This window comes from Struthio camelus, chromosome 1 (assembly GCF_040807025.1).
Source record: "Struthio camelus isolate bStrCam1 chromosome 1, bStrCam1.hap1, whole genome shotgun sequence".
Lineage (NCBI taxonomy): Eukaryota > Metazoa > Chordata > Aves > Struthioniformes > Struthionidae > Struthio > Struthio camelus.
In genome coordinates, this window is record NC_090942.1 from 125241973 (window position 1) to 125254544 (window position 12572).

General features: G+C 50.0%; 2 protein-coding genes across 8 annotated transcripts in view; both read right to left on the minus strand.

Moving 5' to 3' along the window:
* Positions 1-1150: 1150 nt before the first annotated feature.
* On the minus strand, positions 1151-7711 carry LOC138061753 (fibulin-2-like). The gene is made up of 2 exons (XM_068915334.1): positions 7626-7711; positions 1151-5645 (listed from the first exon to the last, which is right to left on the minus strand). Exon 2 carries the CDS (start codon positions 5639-5641, stop codon positions 5219-5221), a length of 423 nt encoding a protein of 140 aa, XP_068771435.1. The 5' UTR covers positions 5642-5645; positions 7626-7711; the 3' UTR covers positions 1151-5218.
* A 2833-nt stretch (positions 7712-10544) lies between these two features.
* Positions 10545-12572, minus strand: part of LOC104147154 (cystathionine beta-synthase) — a 32297-nt gene continuing 30269 nt past the window's right edge. For all 7 annotated transcript variants that reach the window (XM_068915058.1, XM_068915095.1, XM_068915066.1 and 4 more), the window contains exon 17: positions 10545-10832. In XM_068915058.1, the coding sequence (XP_068771159.1) occupies positions 10657-10832 (176 nt within the window). In that variant the 3' untranslated portion in view covers positions 10545-10656. The remainder of the gene's footprint in view (positions 10833-12572) is intronic.

Sequence of the window (12572 nt, forward strand, 5' to 3'; positions counted from 1 at the left end):
TTTTACATTGACCCTTCAGTTTTCATCAGTGTGCAGGGTTTGTTGGTCAAGACGTTACACTTTTTGCCTTGCTAACAGACATCTCACAGTTCATGCGTTTAAACTTTCCCATAAGGGCCACCCTCAAAAGATAAAGTGAAAAGTTTTATCTTGCTCCTTACCTCCAAATTTTAAAGTCTCTCTAGCAGAGGATGTAGTCACTCTGGTATCTACACAGAGTAGGTGTGGTTTAGTTACACTGGGCGGTTTGCTAGGAAATCTCTGTTGAACTGGGCAACCCAGTTGCTCATCTCGTCCTGATCAGAGGTCACTGGTGTAAAACTTGCTGCAGGATCAGGCTTTCTTACATAAAAGCATGATACCTAGAAAAAGCGACAGGCAGCCAAAATCCTAAACAGGGCTGTACAGATGCGGGCTGGGGGAGCGTAACAGCAGCAGCACTAAACCTGCTTGCTCTGAAAGGGGAGGAGGGCCAGGGCAAGCGCTCTTGCCACGGGGTTGTTGCCCTGAAAGGGCCTCCTAAAGGACTTTCACTCATGAACATTCCAGCCTAATGTTTTATAGTTTCATGATGCAGGAATTGAAAGAGCTTGTGGCATATGCCCAAAACATGACTCTCTTAAAAATCATGTAATGCGATGGAGAAATCCTCATTAGTTCTACACATGACTTACAGAAATGGTAATGGTCTTTTGCAAAGTTATGGGACACTGAAGAACCCAAACCAAACATCCAAATTTGATTGCACTGTACGTAAAATCAACTCTTTTTAGGAGCTGCAAATTTCTTTTGGCATTGTGACTCAATTTTCAGGGCTAGTTTGGGGGTGCACAAGAATTCGTAGGTAGGTTTGCACTTAAGAAACAGGTGTAGATTCTTACCTGCAAACACACATCTGGCTGTGATGCAAAATTGTAGTAAACATGCAAATGAGTAGCCACAAAACTACGCTATTATCCAGCCATAGGGAAAGTCTGACCTGGAAAAAATATAGATACCGATAGCACCAATACCATGTCCAAAAGTAGACAAGCACACAGATGATTGCTATTGGAGAATACAGGACAACACCCTTTCCAATAAAGCATGCTAAAAACCAAGCGACGACCGAAGTGAATGAATTCTGACAACTAAACTGTGTATCATCTTTGAACTGATTTTCTTTTTACTCCGTGTGCTCATGGGAGCTCACCTTTTCTCAGGAGTTCATGGGAAAAGTAACAGGGTGTGGTGACTTATTTGAATATCATGAAAAGTAGACAAAGTTCCTGTGAGGCTGCCAGGCAGAGTCTAAAGCTGCAAACTGTCCTTAAATCAGAAACAGTTAGGTAGCGCTGTGGTGGCAGAGCAAAGACACTGTTCCCGTGCTACACTTGGCTGCTTGTAGAGGAGCTAGAGGGGTGTCTGGCGGCTCAGGTTGAAGCGTTGCTCCTCGTTGTTCTCGTGCTGGTCCCGGCATCTGCGCCAAGGGCATTCGCACAAAGACAGCATTCAGTAATTGCCGTCTGTCAATCATTCTCCCCTTTCAAAAGGTTGTCAAGAGGGGACAAGTCGTACAAAGGAGAAGATGCATGACAAAGAGTAAACAAATCTCAGCAGACCGCCACCCTCCCTAGGCGAAAATGAGGCATAAATTACTCGTGACTATTCGGGAACAATTGCTACATTTGCAAAGCGATTCTGATTTCCTCAAATGTTTAGCAAGCAAGCAAGAGAGCCAACCTCATGGGCTGAAATAGTCACGCCTTGCAACTATGTATAGGATGTGAACTCATTCAAATGTTTGTAAGTAACTACCTAGTGTGTAACTAAACCCTGTAATGCAAGAAATACCTTGTGCTTCTGGCTTCAACAGCAGCACAGGAGCTGTTAAGACACTTGGGTGTGTAGTGGTTGGTGGAGGCACCCTCTTCCCCACCCGCTCTGCAACACAGCAGACCAGGACACCTTTCTCTCTGCTTCATTCACTCTGGTGTCTGGTGTCTGACTGTGAGCTTTATTGTCATTAAAAACTAAGAGGTTTTTTTCATCAAATGGAGAAGAGCAGAGGAGAGGTGATTTTGTGTAAAAATCTGTTCCCTATGAGAAATGTGCTTTGCAGACACTGTAATTATGTATATGAAGCCAAAAGTTTTTGTAGATTAACTTGTGCTGGAGCTGTGGGATGAGTCCCCTTTACCTTAACTCTTAGTGACGACTTGGCTGGCTTGCGGTTATAATGCATTTTCATATGTAATTTCCATGCATACATGCTACAGTAGCCTCTGCTGAATGGGCTCAGCTCCAGGTTAGAGCTTGTGTTTTGAGGTCTTCCAGCTGCTCTGCAAAGAGGCAAGGGAGCACCTTGGAGCTGGGGCCCGCATGCGCCGCAGCAGGGGCCTCAGTTAGGTCTGCAGAGTTTTCTTACAGGCTGCTGCAGCAGCTCACCAGCAGCAGCCCCCCCCAGCTGTGCTCACAGGACCTCCGTGAGCCCTTGCAGCAAGAAGGATTTGGAGTGAAGACTCTGGTTTTCCACCCTTGTCCTTCAAAGGCTAGCTGCCTGTGCAAGTGTCTTCTCCTGCTCCTTGGAGAGAGTCGTTTCTAATCCCCAAACACCTTCCCACTGCTCAGCTGTAATAAAATCAGTAGATGAGGTATGAGATGACTATTACACACTTTATGTTAAAATGGGATTTTAGCGCAGCTGGATGCTGCCTTCTACCTTTTCTCCTATAGCGTCTACCTCAGAAAACCACTGGAAAGTAAAAGGTGCTGTTTCCTAATCCGGTTAATTGGTATAAGTGACAAGTTTCTTGACTTTGAACTGCGACAAAAGCTTAGCTCAAGCAATACAAAAATTTGCTGACTGCCTGAACATGGACTTACCTTTCTGCTTCATGTGGTTTTCCACACTGAACAGTAGTGCATTGCCTTTTGCCAGGCAATTTCATATCTTGATTTGCTATGAGCTATCCTTCTCACCTATAGAAACCCTCAGGTTTATTGCAGTTTTGTGTAAATCAAACACAAGGAAGGCAAAACACGAAGAAGTGAAACTGCTGAGTGCTTCAGTTTATCTGGTTGTGCACAGTAGCCTCTCTGCCAGGTAGCTTGTCACCAGGTTCATCTTGCAAGCGGGGACAAAGCTGGGGACCTTCCCAGGCTTGGGTTGTGTGGCTGGGGTATGACTGTCTCCATGATGAGAACGAGCTTGTAGCAATCAAAACCCTCCCTCATGAAGGCATAGCAGCTGCAAAAAGTATTTACCTAAAATCCCTTTTCTTCACCAGGTCCGTACTGAAAGATCCCGCCCAGGGTTTGCTGTCGGCTGCCGTGAAAGTCTGCGCACCGCTCCGTCAGTATCTTAATCTCGCTCAGCCAGGGACCTTTTCAGTTAAGCCATTTTATGGCTGGTAAATAGCACTGAATTCAACAGAAGGCCTACAAAATCAAACTTAAATCCTTTTCCTGCGCCCATGGTCACAAGCTATTGGTCCTGCTCCTAACAGGAGCTCAACATGATTATTTGCATTCCTGCTCATTCAGGTCTTTGCAGTCCCATCTAGCTGCAACAGTTTCTGACTGTAACCAGCCTTTCTAGGTAGACTAATGCCAAGCCTAACTGCCAGCAGATTTTTTTTTTTTCTCCCTGATGCTTCGCTATGAGTGCCCTGAGTGCGGGCCGAGCTGGGTGCCTCCCACGCAGCAGTGTGAGGAGCTGGGCCAGGAGAGCAGGAGCAAAGCTGGGAGGCAGAGGAAATACTGCAGGTGGGGAGCTCCTGCCACCCTGGTTGGCGAGTAGGATTGCCGGTGGCCCGTCTTTGCTAGGGCAGACCCAGGAAAAACAACCCTAAAAAAATTAAAACAAAGCTGACAAGGCCCCAAACTTGCGTGACCCCCCTATGTTATGGATGGGGGAAGCTGTCAGAAAGGCCTCTCGTTTTGATGCCCTTGTTTTGTAGGAGCGGCCTGGAGATGCAGAATGGTGTTTGGGATTGCTGAGCACTTAACATTTCTAGCTGAGGTAAATCAGAGCCATGGGCAGGGTCTGGCCCTGGCAACACACAGGGGCCTCTCATTTATTTTCAAAATGCAAATTTGCCTGCCTCATCCACCTTTCTTATTACTCTACACCTGCATCCCATCCTTTTGCTGCTTGTCTCAGTTGCACAGCATCAGACTGAGCAGTACAAAGGAATAGCAGCACAAGCCAAGGAAGGCTTGTTTAATGTTTCTAGGTATACCCGAGGCAGAAATGTCTGGGGGAGGGCTTGTCTGGCCCAAGTAACACCAGATAATGTGTAAGGAAAGTAAATGTATGCCAAAAGCTTATCAGTAAAATTGATTTTATATAGCCTCTTGAAGGAATACAATAACATTTGTTAACATCTCAGCCTGATTAAGCTGTGTTTTTTATTACAGTCTTCCTGTGAATATATATATATACACTTTTAAAGCATTCAGAAGATGAAGTTCTGCTGTATCCTTGGTCGCATCACTAATCGTAAGAGGAGAGCACAAGTGAGGGGGAGATACACAACTCACAATATTTCTACCGCACCAGGGCTCTGCAGTGACTCCTAACAGGGTCAGGCTTGGGTAACTGCTTCATCGAGGTGGCTTTGAAGGCTACATCCTTTATATCACATTTCAAAACTTTGCTCCAACAGATGGAGAAACTAGAGCGGTTTGCCTCCTTCTAAGAACGATGAACTGCCCCCCAACGTCCGTCTGGAGCCAGGAGGAGAAAAAAAGCCTGGAAGGCGGGAAAGAAAGAAAAAAAAAACCGAACTGTACAAGATTTTGCTCCCATCACTTGGAATTTGGTGGATTTCTAAGAAGCTAAAGCCTGGATCCTGGAGCAAAGTTTATCTGGTAAGTTGACTTGAAGTAGTGCTATCTACATCCTATATAAACACACATACGAGAGTACAATCATCTTACAAATAAATAATAACTGCATTTGTTTTGTTTGCATCCTAGCAGCTATCAATCTAACCTCTCTGCCCACTGCCATGGAACAAACCTTACAACAGAAAAGATCACCCGGCTATAAATGTTTTAACCTGGCTTATAAATGACATAAGAAGCGGCATCTCTCTAGCACTCTGTGGCACGTACGCAATCATTACCAAGTTGTACAGGACAGTGTGAAACATTTAAAGCTGCTCAGTGAGGATGCCCGAAGGTGCAGAAAACCTCCCGCCTTTGAATAACGCAAAGGGTGCAGAAAGCGTATTCATTCCTTGCTTTTGCTGCTGCTGCACTGCAGCTGGCCTCCCTGCGGAGGGCAGGTGCAAATCTGGGTGCCCCGGGCGGTGACGGCCCCTGCGGGCACCGGCAGCTCATCCTCGTCGTAGCAGATGCACTGGGGGCAGCCGTCGGCCACGGGGCTGCCTACGGCGGCGCAGGCGGCTGGCACGGGGGGGCAGCGGGAGGCGCAGGTGATGTTGCCACCGGGGCCGCAGGTGCAGAGCCGCCTGGCGAAGTCGATGTAGAAGGACTCGCCCGCGGGCACCTGGCCGCCAGCGAAGCCCTGCATGTCGCAGTCACTCTGCAGGTAGCTGGGGCAGGGGCAGGCGGGTCCCAGGGGCTTCGCCGCCCCGCCGCGCAGCAGCAGCAGACAGCCGAGCCACAGGCACAGCACCTCGGCGAGATCCATGCTCCTGCGGGGAGAAGGGAGGAAACGGGTTGCGGGAAAAACAGTGCCACCGTCCCCAGTCACCGCCTGGGAGGGCTTTTTTGGCAGGCACGTGAGCACACCTCTCCCCAGCCTGTGTATTAGCCATAAAATTGCTCATCTACTGGGGCAGCTCACTGCAACTAGCTGCTTAACTTTAAATTACAAGTCTCAACCAGAGAGCCCAAAGCCTCATCCCGCTGTGTCCTCCGGTGTCTGCAAGGAGAGCAGGGGGTCCCCCGCCACGGTCTCCCCAGCATCTGAGCACCCACTGCAGGGGCCCTGCCCACCGGGAGGCATCGCAGTCATGAGTGCGTCAGTACTGCACAGGTCGGGCGCTCGGACCGCTGTACCCTGGGTGCTGGGATAATGAAGCGCCACCTGACACAGCCTTGGCACGGATCACCCGGCCAGGGAAGGGCACTTCTTTACCCCTGTGTTGACCCTAATGATTTAAGTTTCAGTGACTAATTCTCCCTGAGAGGCCTTCGGGCTTGGGAATGCCACAAGATAAAAGCAGCACGGTTTCCTCTGGGAGCCTGTTCCACAGCCACTAGTGCAATTTGGACCTTATTTCTCCTTTGAATATGTCTGGCTTTCCACTCCCAGCCACTCTTGCCATGCCATTAGCCACCCAGTGGTTTTCTGCTCATCTTTTCTAACCAGCCCGCTCCCCCACGAGGAGCCAGGCAGGTCACCTAGTCCTGATTTCACTTTGTGAAGCCTTCACTTCATAAGGAAGATATTTCAGATCTCAGGCACGCCTGCACGACACTCTTCTTTGCCTTCTCCAGTTTTTCAGCCAACCGTTTTTCAGCCAGGGCTGCAGGGTGCCGGTGCTCCTCTCACCGGAGCCAGGCACAGAAACGAACCACCTCTCCATGCCTGCTCACGCCAGCTGGGTTTAGACTTTCTAGGATGGCACGAATCACCTGGCCAGCTCATGCTGGTTTCCTTTTCTATTTCAACCCCCAGAATTGCCTTTTTTTTTTGGAAAGCCAGCGTTTCAACACACTGCATTTCTGCAAGCGTAGCCTGCACTTACAGATCCTTTCCCTGAGGTGACTCATCTTACATCTTGCTGTATCACATATGTTCATTTTCCTGGTGCGCTGAATCCTTCCAATCTGGACCACTTGTCTGATTGCCCCAATGCCACCTTTGATTACAATTACATCATTACTTTCATGCTGTGCAGTAGATATCCTCAATTTTCTACCTTTGGAAACGTGCAACTACTTGCAATTGCTCTTAACATTTTCAAAAAAATATTTACAAGTTGCATGATTGCATGGAAAAAGCCTGAAGGCACGAACTCCGTGTGTCCTTAATTTGCAAGCGAGAGAGAGAGAGCACACAAAGTAATACTCTTTAAAGCCTTCCTGTTTTTAAAGCAAACTGACGCTTAAGTTACTTACCGCTCTGCTTCTTCCTCGTTATTAGAGACTGCTCTGCCACTTGCCGTTTCATTCGCACGTTTTAATCTACCGCTGCTATTTTACCACTGTTTCCAGCTGCCCCGTGGCTGTGCTGACAGCACCGAGCCCCGACCTGCTCCCTGCAGCTACCCCGCCGCGAGACTTGCCTGCAGGATTTCCCTTTCACCACCGCGCGCGGAGATCCCTTGGCCGTTGCCCGGGTCTGCAGCCCGCTTCGGGCTTTACCCAGAGCACGTGAAAACGCCAGAAGACGCGTTTGGCCCGCAGGAAGCTCCCCAACCCCTCCACGCTTATGATTTCGCCCGGCAATAGGCTCAGCAGAGCCTGTTCTCGGTAACGGCCCAGGCGCCGAAGGAAATCGTCGGCCGGCAGCTACGGAGGCGGCCGCCTCTTGCTCGGGCCAAGCCCGTTTTTCCTCGGCTCCAGAAAGGCGGACTCTGGCCCCCCATGACCCGCTCCCGTTTCGCCTTCCTCACGCGCTGGCGGGGCAGCGCCAGGCCGCCATGCCGCGCCACCGGGCCCGTTACCTGGCGGGTGGCGGTGCGGGGGCCGCGGGCTCGGGACCGGAGCGACGTCCGCCGTCGTCCCCCGGCAGCCCGGCCTTGGCCTCTATTTATACGCCGCCCGGGCCGTGGCCGCGGGGTGAAATGCGGGCGGCCGAGGGGAGAGGGCGGAGGCGGTGGGGGCGGAGGGGGGGAAGCCGTCGTGGCGCAAAAGGTGGCTGGGCCGGGCCGGGAAGATGTTTATCTGGCCGGTGGTGTCAGTTTATTCCCTCTGGCTTCAGACACAGCCAGGATGTCTCCGCCGGCTGCAGGGCCACCATCCTGCGGGGGGGGGGGGGGGTGGTTTGGGGTTGGGGGGGGGATGGCGGGATTTGAAAGGGCTGAAGCCAGGGGATGAAGAGCTGGGGCGTCTCCCTCCGGCCCCCGGGGGAAGCGAGACGGGGTTGTGGCAGGCCTCAGCCGCGGCTACGTCCTCAGCCCCGAGACCGGCCCTGCCAGGCCTCCCCCCCATCCCCGTGAAGCTCCTTCAGCCTGTAACCTCCCCCCTGTTCGCTCTGCAGCGCCCCAGACTTTGCTCAAACGAGCCGCCCCGAGCACGGCGGGCTCCTTCCCCCCCCCGTGCGAGCAGAGGCGCCCGGGGGTCGGTGCCGTCGCCCAAGGCCGGGTGCAGGCAGCCGCTGGGGCGACGGTCGCGTTGGCCTCAGCGTTTGGTGGCCACCTCCTTGCCGGCTTTCCCTCTCCTCCGGCCCGTTTGATTGCCGTCGGGGTTGGGGGACGGACACCTGGGCTCCGGCGCAGGCGGACGGGGGGCCCTGCCACCGCCTGGCAGGCGCCCTGGGGACACCGGCCGGGGGGCACTGGGGACCCCGCAGCGCCTCTGGACCCCACCCGGGTGCAGCAATCCTGAAACGGCCGGCGCTTACGCGTAACTTTTTGGTTCCCCCGCTGCCAGTTGCCATACTTGCCATCTGCGCCACTGCAAAATCAGGGTTAACACTCGGCAATTATTTCGCCCTGGGCTGAAGCGCAGCTGCCTGTAACGTAGGCTGTTTACAGCTGTCAGTCACTGCGCAGCAGCACCGCTGTTTGTTAAAAAGAGCACTGTTGCTTGGACAAAGCCGTGGGGAAGGTGGATACTGCAAAAAGTCTGAGGGCGGCAGAAACCTAGGCTGCGGTTATGTGCTATTAGTCCGTCGTCTGGATTTTCTTCTGGTCATTTTTTTGTTAAAGCCTTCTTATTTCACATATCCGGGCTAATGCTCAGCCCCCCAAACTGTACTCTCGGCCCGTGCAGAGGCAGCACCCTGCTCTCGGGTGAGCTGGGAGTGCAGAGAGCAAAAAGCAGGATGGAAATCCCTTTGAGACAGTGATGGGGAATCGCCAGCTCGGCTCTATTTCCAACCTTACCTCAAAGGGAGAAACTTTCCTCCATAAATAAACGTCGAGTCCTCTCCCTCTGTCAAATATTGTATTCGTTTTTGTTCAAACCTCCAGGAACACCATATTTTATAAAATCATAGGCAATGTCTGGGGGTGGCAGCAGTCTCCAGGCGCAGGCAGGCAGCCCCCTCCAAGGTGTCTCTAGAGGAGCCCAAGGAGGTGTCACACGCCTGACCTCAAACCTCGGGAACTGCCTTTGGGAGGGGAGCTGTCCCATCAGAGCACTTGCTTAGCACATGGGCGATCTGGGGGTTGGGTCCTCCACAGTTTTGGAGGGGAGGGTCTGGACCCCCAACGAAGAGGAGCTCTGCAAAGAGAGACGCCCCCCCGGCTATCAGATGGACTTAAGCCTCCGCTCCTCTGGCAGCCAGGCCCGTGACGTAGAAGTACACTTACTCATGTGTATTTGAAATATATAAGTGGGCTAATATCCTTCAGTCTGCAATACAGCTGCTAAAATAAATACAATATAATAATATAATATATGAGTATTTACTTTTCTAGACAAATATGGTTATTATTATTCAGGCAAAAACTTGCAGAAGATCTGATATAGTTTATGTAACTCAGGAAACAAAAGGCAGCAGAGACGCTGTTCCTAAATATAAATAGTTTAGTATTCTATAATTTAATAAAAATCTTGTACAAACTAGATTAGACTGAAAATATGGACTAGCTGTTTAGCCACAAGCCAGAATTGGAATTGGTCGTTCTCTCCTTGGAGCACTTCCCGAGACTTATGCAAAGACTGCAAAGCTCTTAGCATGTTCTGAAAGTGACTCCCCCAAACTGGGTTTCAGAGGCGATTCAGTTTGTTCCCACGTCATTAGTTTCACATTTGATTTCATTTATGATTTTGCAGCCATGGCAAATAGCTCTTCTGACCTTCATTATCAACTCTTAGAACATAATACTCTGACAGCAAAAACAAGATCAACCTCTCCTTCCCCTTCCCTCCCTCAATAATGAGATCTCATGGTGAATATTCATGAGATGAGTATTACAGGAAATTGCGATATAGCTATAGCCCCCTCCATCTCTTCCCTTGCCCTCCAAACAGGAGCCTGAGTTGAAAAGGAGGCTCTCCAGCAAGAGCAGGGTGATTCCCCGGGGAGCATGGGCAGGGGGAGAGCGGTGCCTGCAGGTTGAGCTCCCGGTTTTCCCTCCCTGTGAGGGGTGGAGAGGGGCAAGCAGGTCCGCGGAGACGTGTTTTGCCCCCGCCACATGTCCCGAGCCTGCCTGTGGGTCTCAAGAGTCCCCAAGTTTCTCCCACCACGGAGGCAGGCTCCAGTCCCAGTGAAACCAATGTTCCTCACAGCAGCCGGTAACAGCAGCGCCATATAGCTAGCTACTGGTAACAAACGCAACAAAACCCACTTCTGATAAAATCTGATCAATAAGAACGATTCCCTTCATATTTCTACCCACCCTACGTTACTGCTCCAGTCGTGGGTAGCTCTGTGTATCCACATATTGCTATTAAACATAATTTCTTTAGTCAACTTCTCTTTAGTGTTAGTCTGGATGGCATTTAGTGGACAAATGGCTATTACATCACAATTTTAACCTAGTCATTCTGAGAAAGGATCAGCTGGGTTAGACCATAAAAATATCTTCAGTCGCTTGTTTCAGGTTCAGGAGGAGCAAATGACCCTGCTGGAGAAACGGAGTTCTGTGCAGCGAAGCGGTATTTCTGCTTCTTTTCACTTCTGCTGACAAAGGTGAGGAGGTCCATGGCCGTGACCACACCAAACACCATCTGCTTCATGAAGGAACTGCCATTTCCACTGACTGTAAGCACAGAAAACTCCAGTTTAGTGAAAAAAAAAAAAGGGGGGGGGAGGGGGCGACCCACAGCCGTCTCGGGGCTGATATTCACTTCCTAAGAGAAAACCTCAACTGGGACAAAAGGTGTCTCTGGTATAACTCAACAAAGATGACTAATGCGTCCTGAGTCACATTACTGGAATCACATCAGGGATGTATTTAGCTGCAAATAATGCATTCTTTACCAGAGCAGGAACCTTAATTTCCCAGCTGCTTTTACCCAGCTTCTGTTTCAGCTCTGCTGCTATCACCACAAAGCTTTTCAGGCCAAAATAATCAGACTTTTTAAGAACAGCAATGAGACACTTTCTACTCTGTTCTCATAATGTCCTGCACCAGCCCTAACAAAATAACATAGCAAAAATTGCTTTAACAATTTGATTAATGCCTTATTGAATTAAAATAAAATTAGCCACTAGAGTCAAAACAGGAGAAAAAAATGCAAGCTGTGAAGGTGTAGGAAGAAAGTAATAAATAAAGGACCAACTGTGCCTGCATTAAAACAGCAGCTCTAGAAAAGAAAATGTTGTTTAAAAAGCAGAGCAGGAGTCACTGAGTACAGCTGGCTGATATTTTTTGGTGGATATCATTTAATTTATACCATAATGTGACACAAAATAGATTTTTGTTATCTTATGACAAAATATCTGAAAAAGAAAATTCTGCCTACAATTCTACCTGGATTTTTTTGTTTGTTTTTTGATGAAAGAATTGAATATATGCCTCAAAGGACCTTCTGAACTGGTCTTGCTTGCAACATATTGTGGGAATATGGCTGGATTGCCCAGCCTGCTTTAGAGCTGGTGAGGGTTCCAGGGAGAACAGGCCACCACGATGGAAACAGAGGGGACAGGATGTCTGTGAACGGTGGGCTTTGGAGACCCTGAGTTCAGCAGGCAGGTCTGGTTCTCAGACCTGAAGTCCTTTGCTGGCAGTCAAGGAGGCGCAATGTTGCATTTGATGCTCTGCAGGAATGCTTTGCATGTTCAGTGTACAATCCCATAAAATTATCATAATTTCACCCTTCAGCTCTAATGTCGCTCTAAATATGGGTCTTCTGACTGCTTTGTTGTGTTGCTGACATTTTAAACAACACATCTCCCTCAAGATAAGGCCAAATTTGCACCTCTGGAAGTTTTACAGCGTAATTATACTGGAAAGGTATGTTAGGCCAGATTTACAGAACAGGTACCAGCAGCCACACCTGTTTTTGTCAGGGGAGTAACAAGGTGTGATCCCTGCTGCCATCAGTGTGTCAGCAGCCCTTGTGCTGACGTGGTCCTACAGCACGTGGCAATACCAGCCTGGTTTGTTTCAGCTGGGAGGGGGTTGCTATTCAGTGGTTTGACAGTAAATCAAAGTGTCTGGTACAGCTGCTTTATTGGACTAGTCTAATGGTGCTCCTGAATTAGCAGAGCATCCCTGTACCCGGCCCTGGCCTGTATAAGGCTCTATGCAGATAGATTCGGCTGCATGTGCTGGTGCTTGTCGCACCCCCCGACTCTTGCCTTGTGCACCTCTGCCACAGGGGCCTGCTCACAGTGTAACACATGCATTGTCAGCTTTCTCTACTTACCCTGGTCCTCCAGGGTAGGTGTCTGACAACACCCATGGCGTGAGGCCCCTTGGCGCAGTGATTTGCCCAGGCCCCTCAGGGGACACAGGCATAAGGACATATCTTGGCTGCATCCCCAGAGGTAGCAG

Coding starts and splice junctions, on each gene's coding strand:
- LOC138061753 (XM_068915334.1), bottom strand. CDS start 5,641: ATGGATCTCGCCGAGGTGCTGTGCCTGTGGCTCGGCTGTCTGCTGCTG.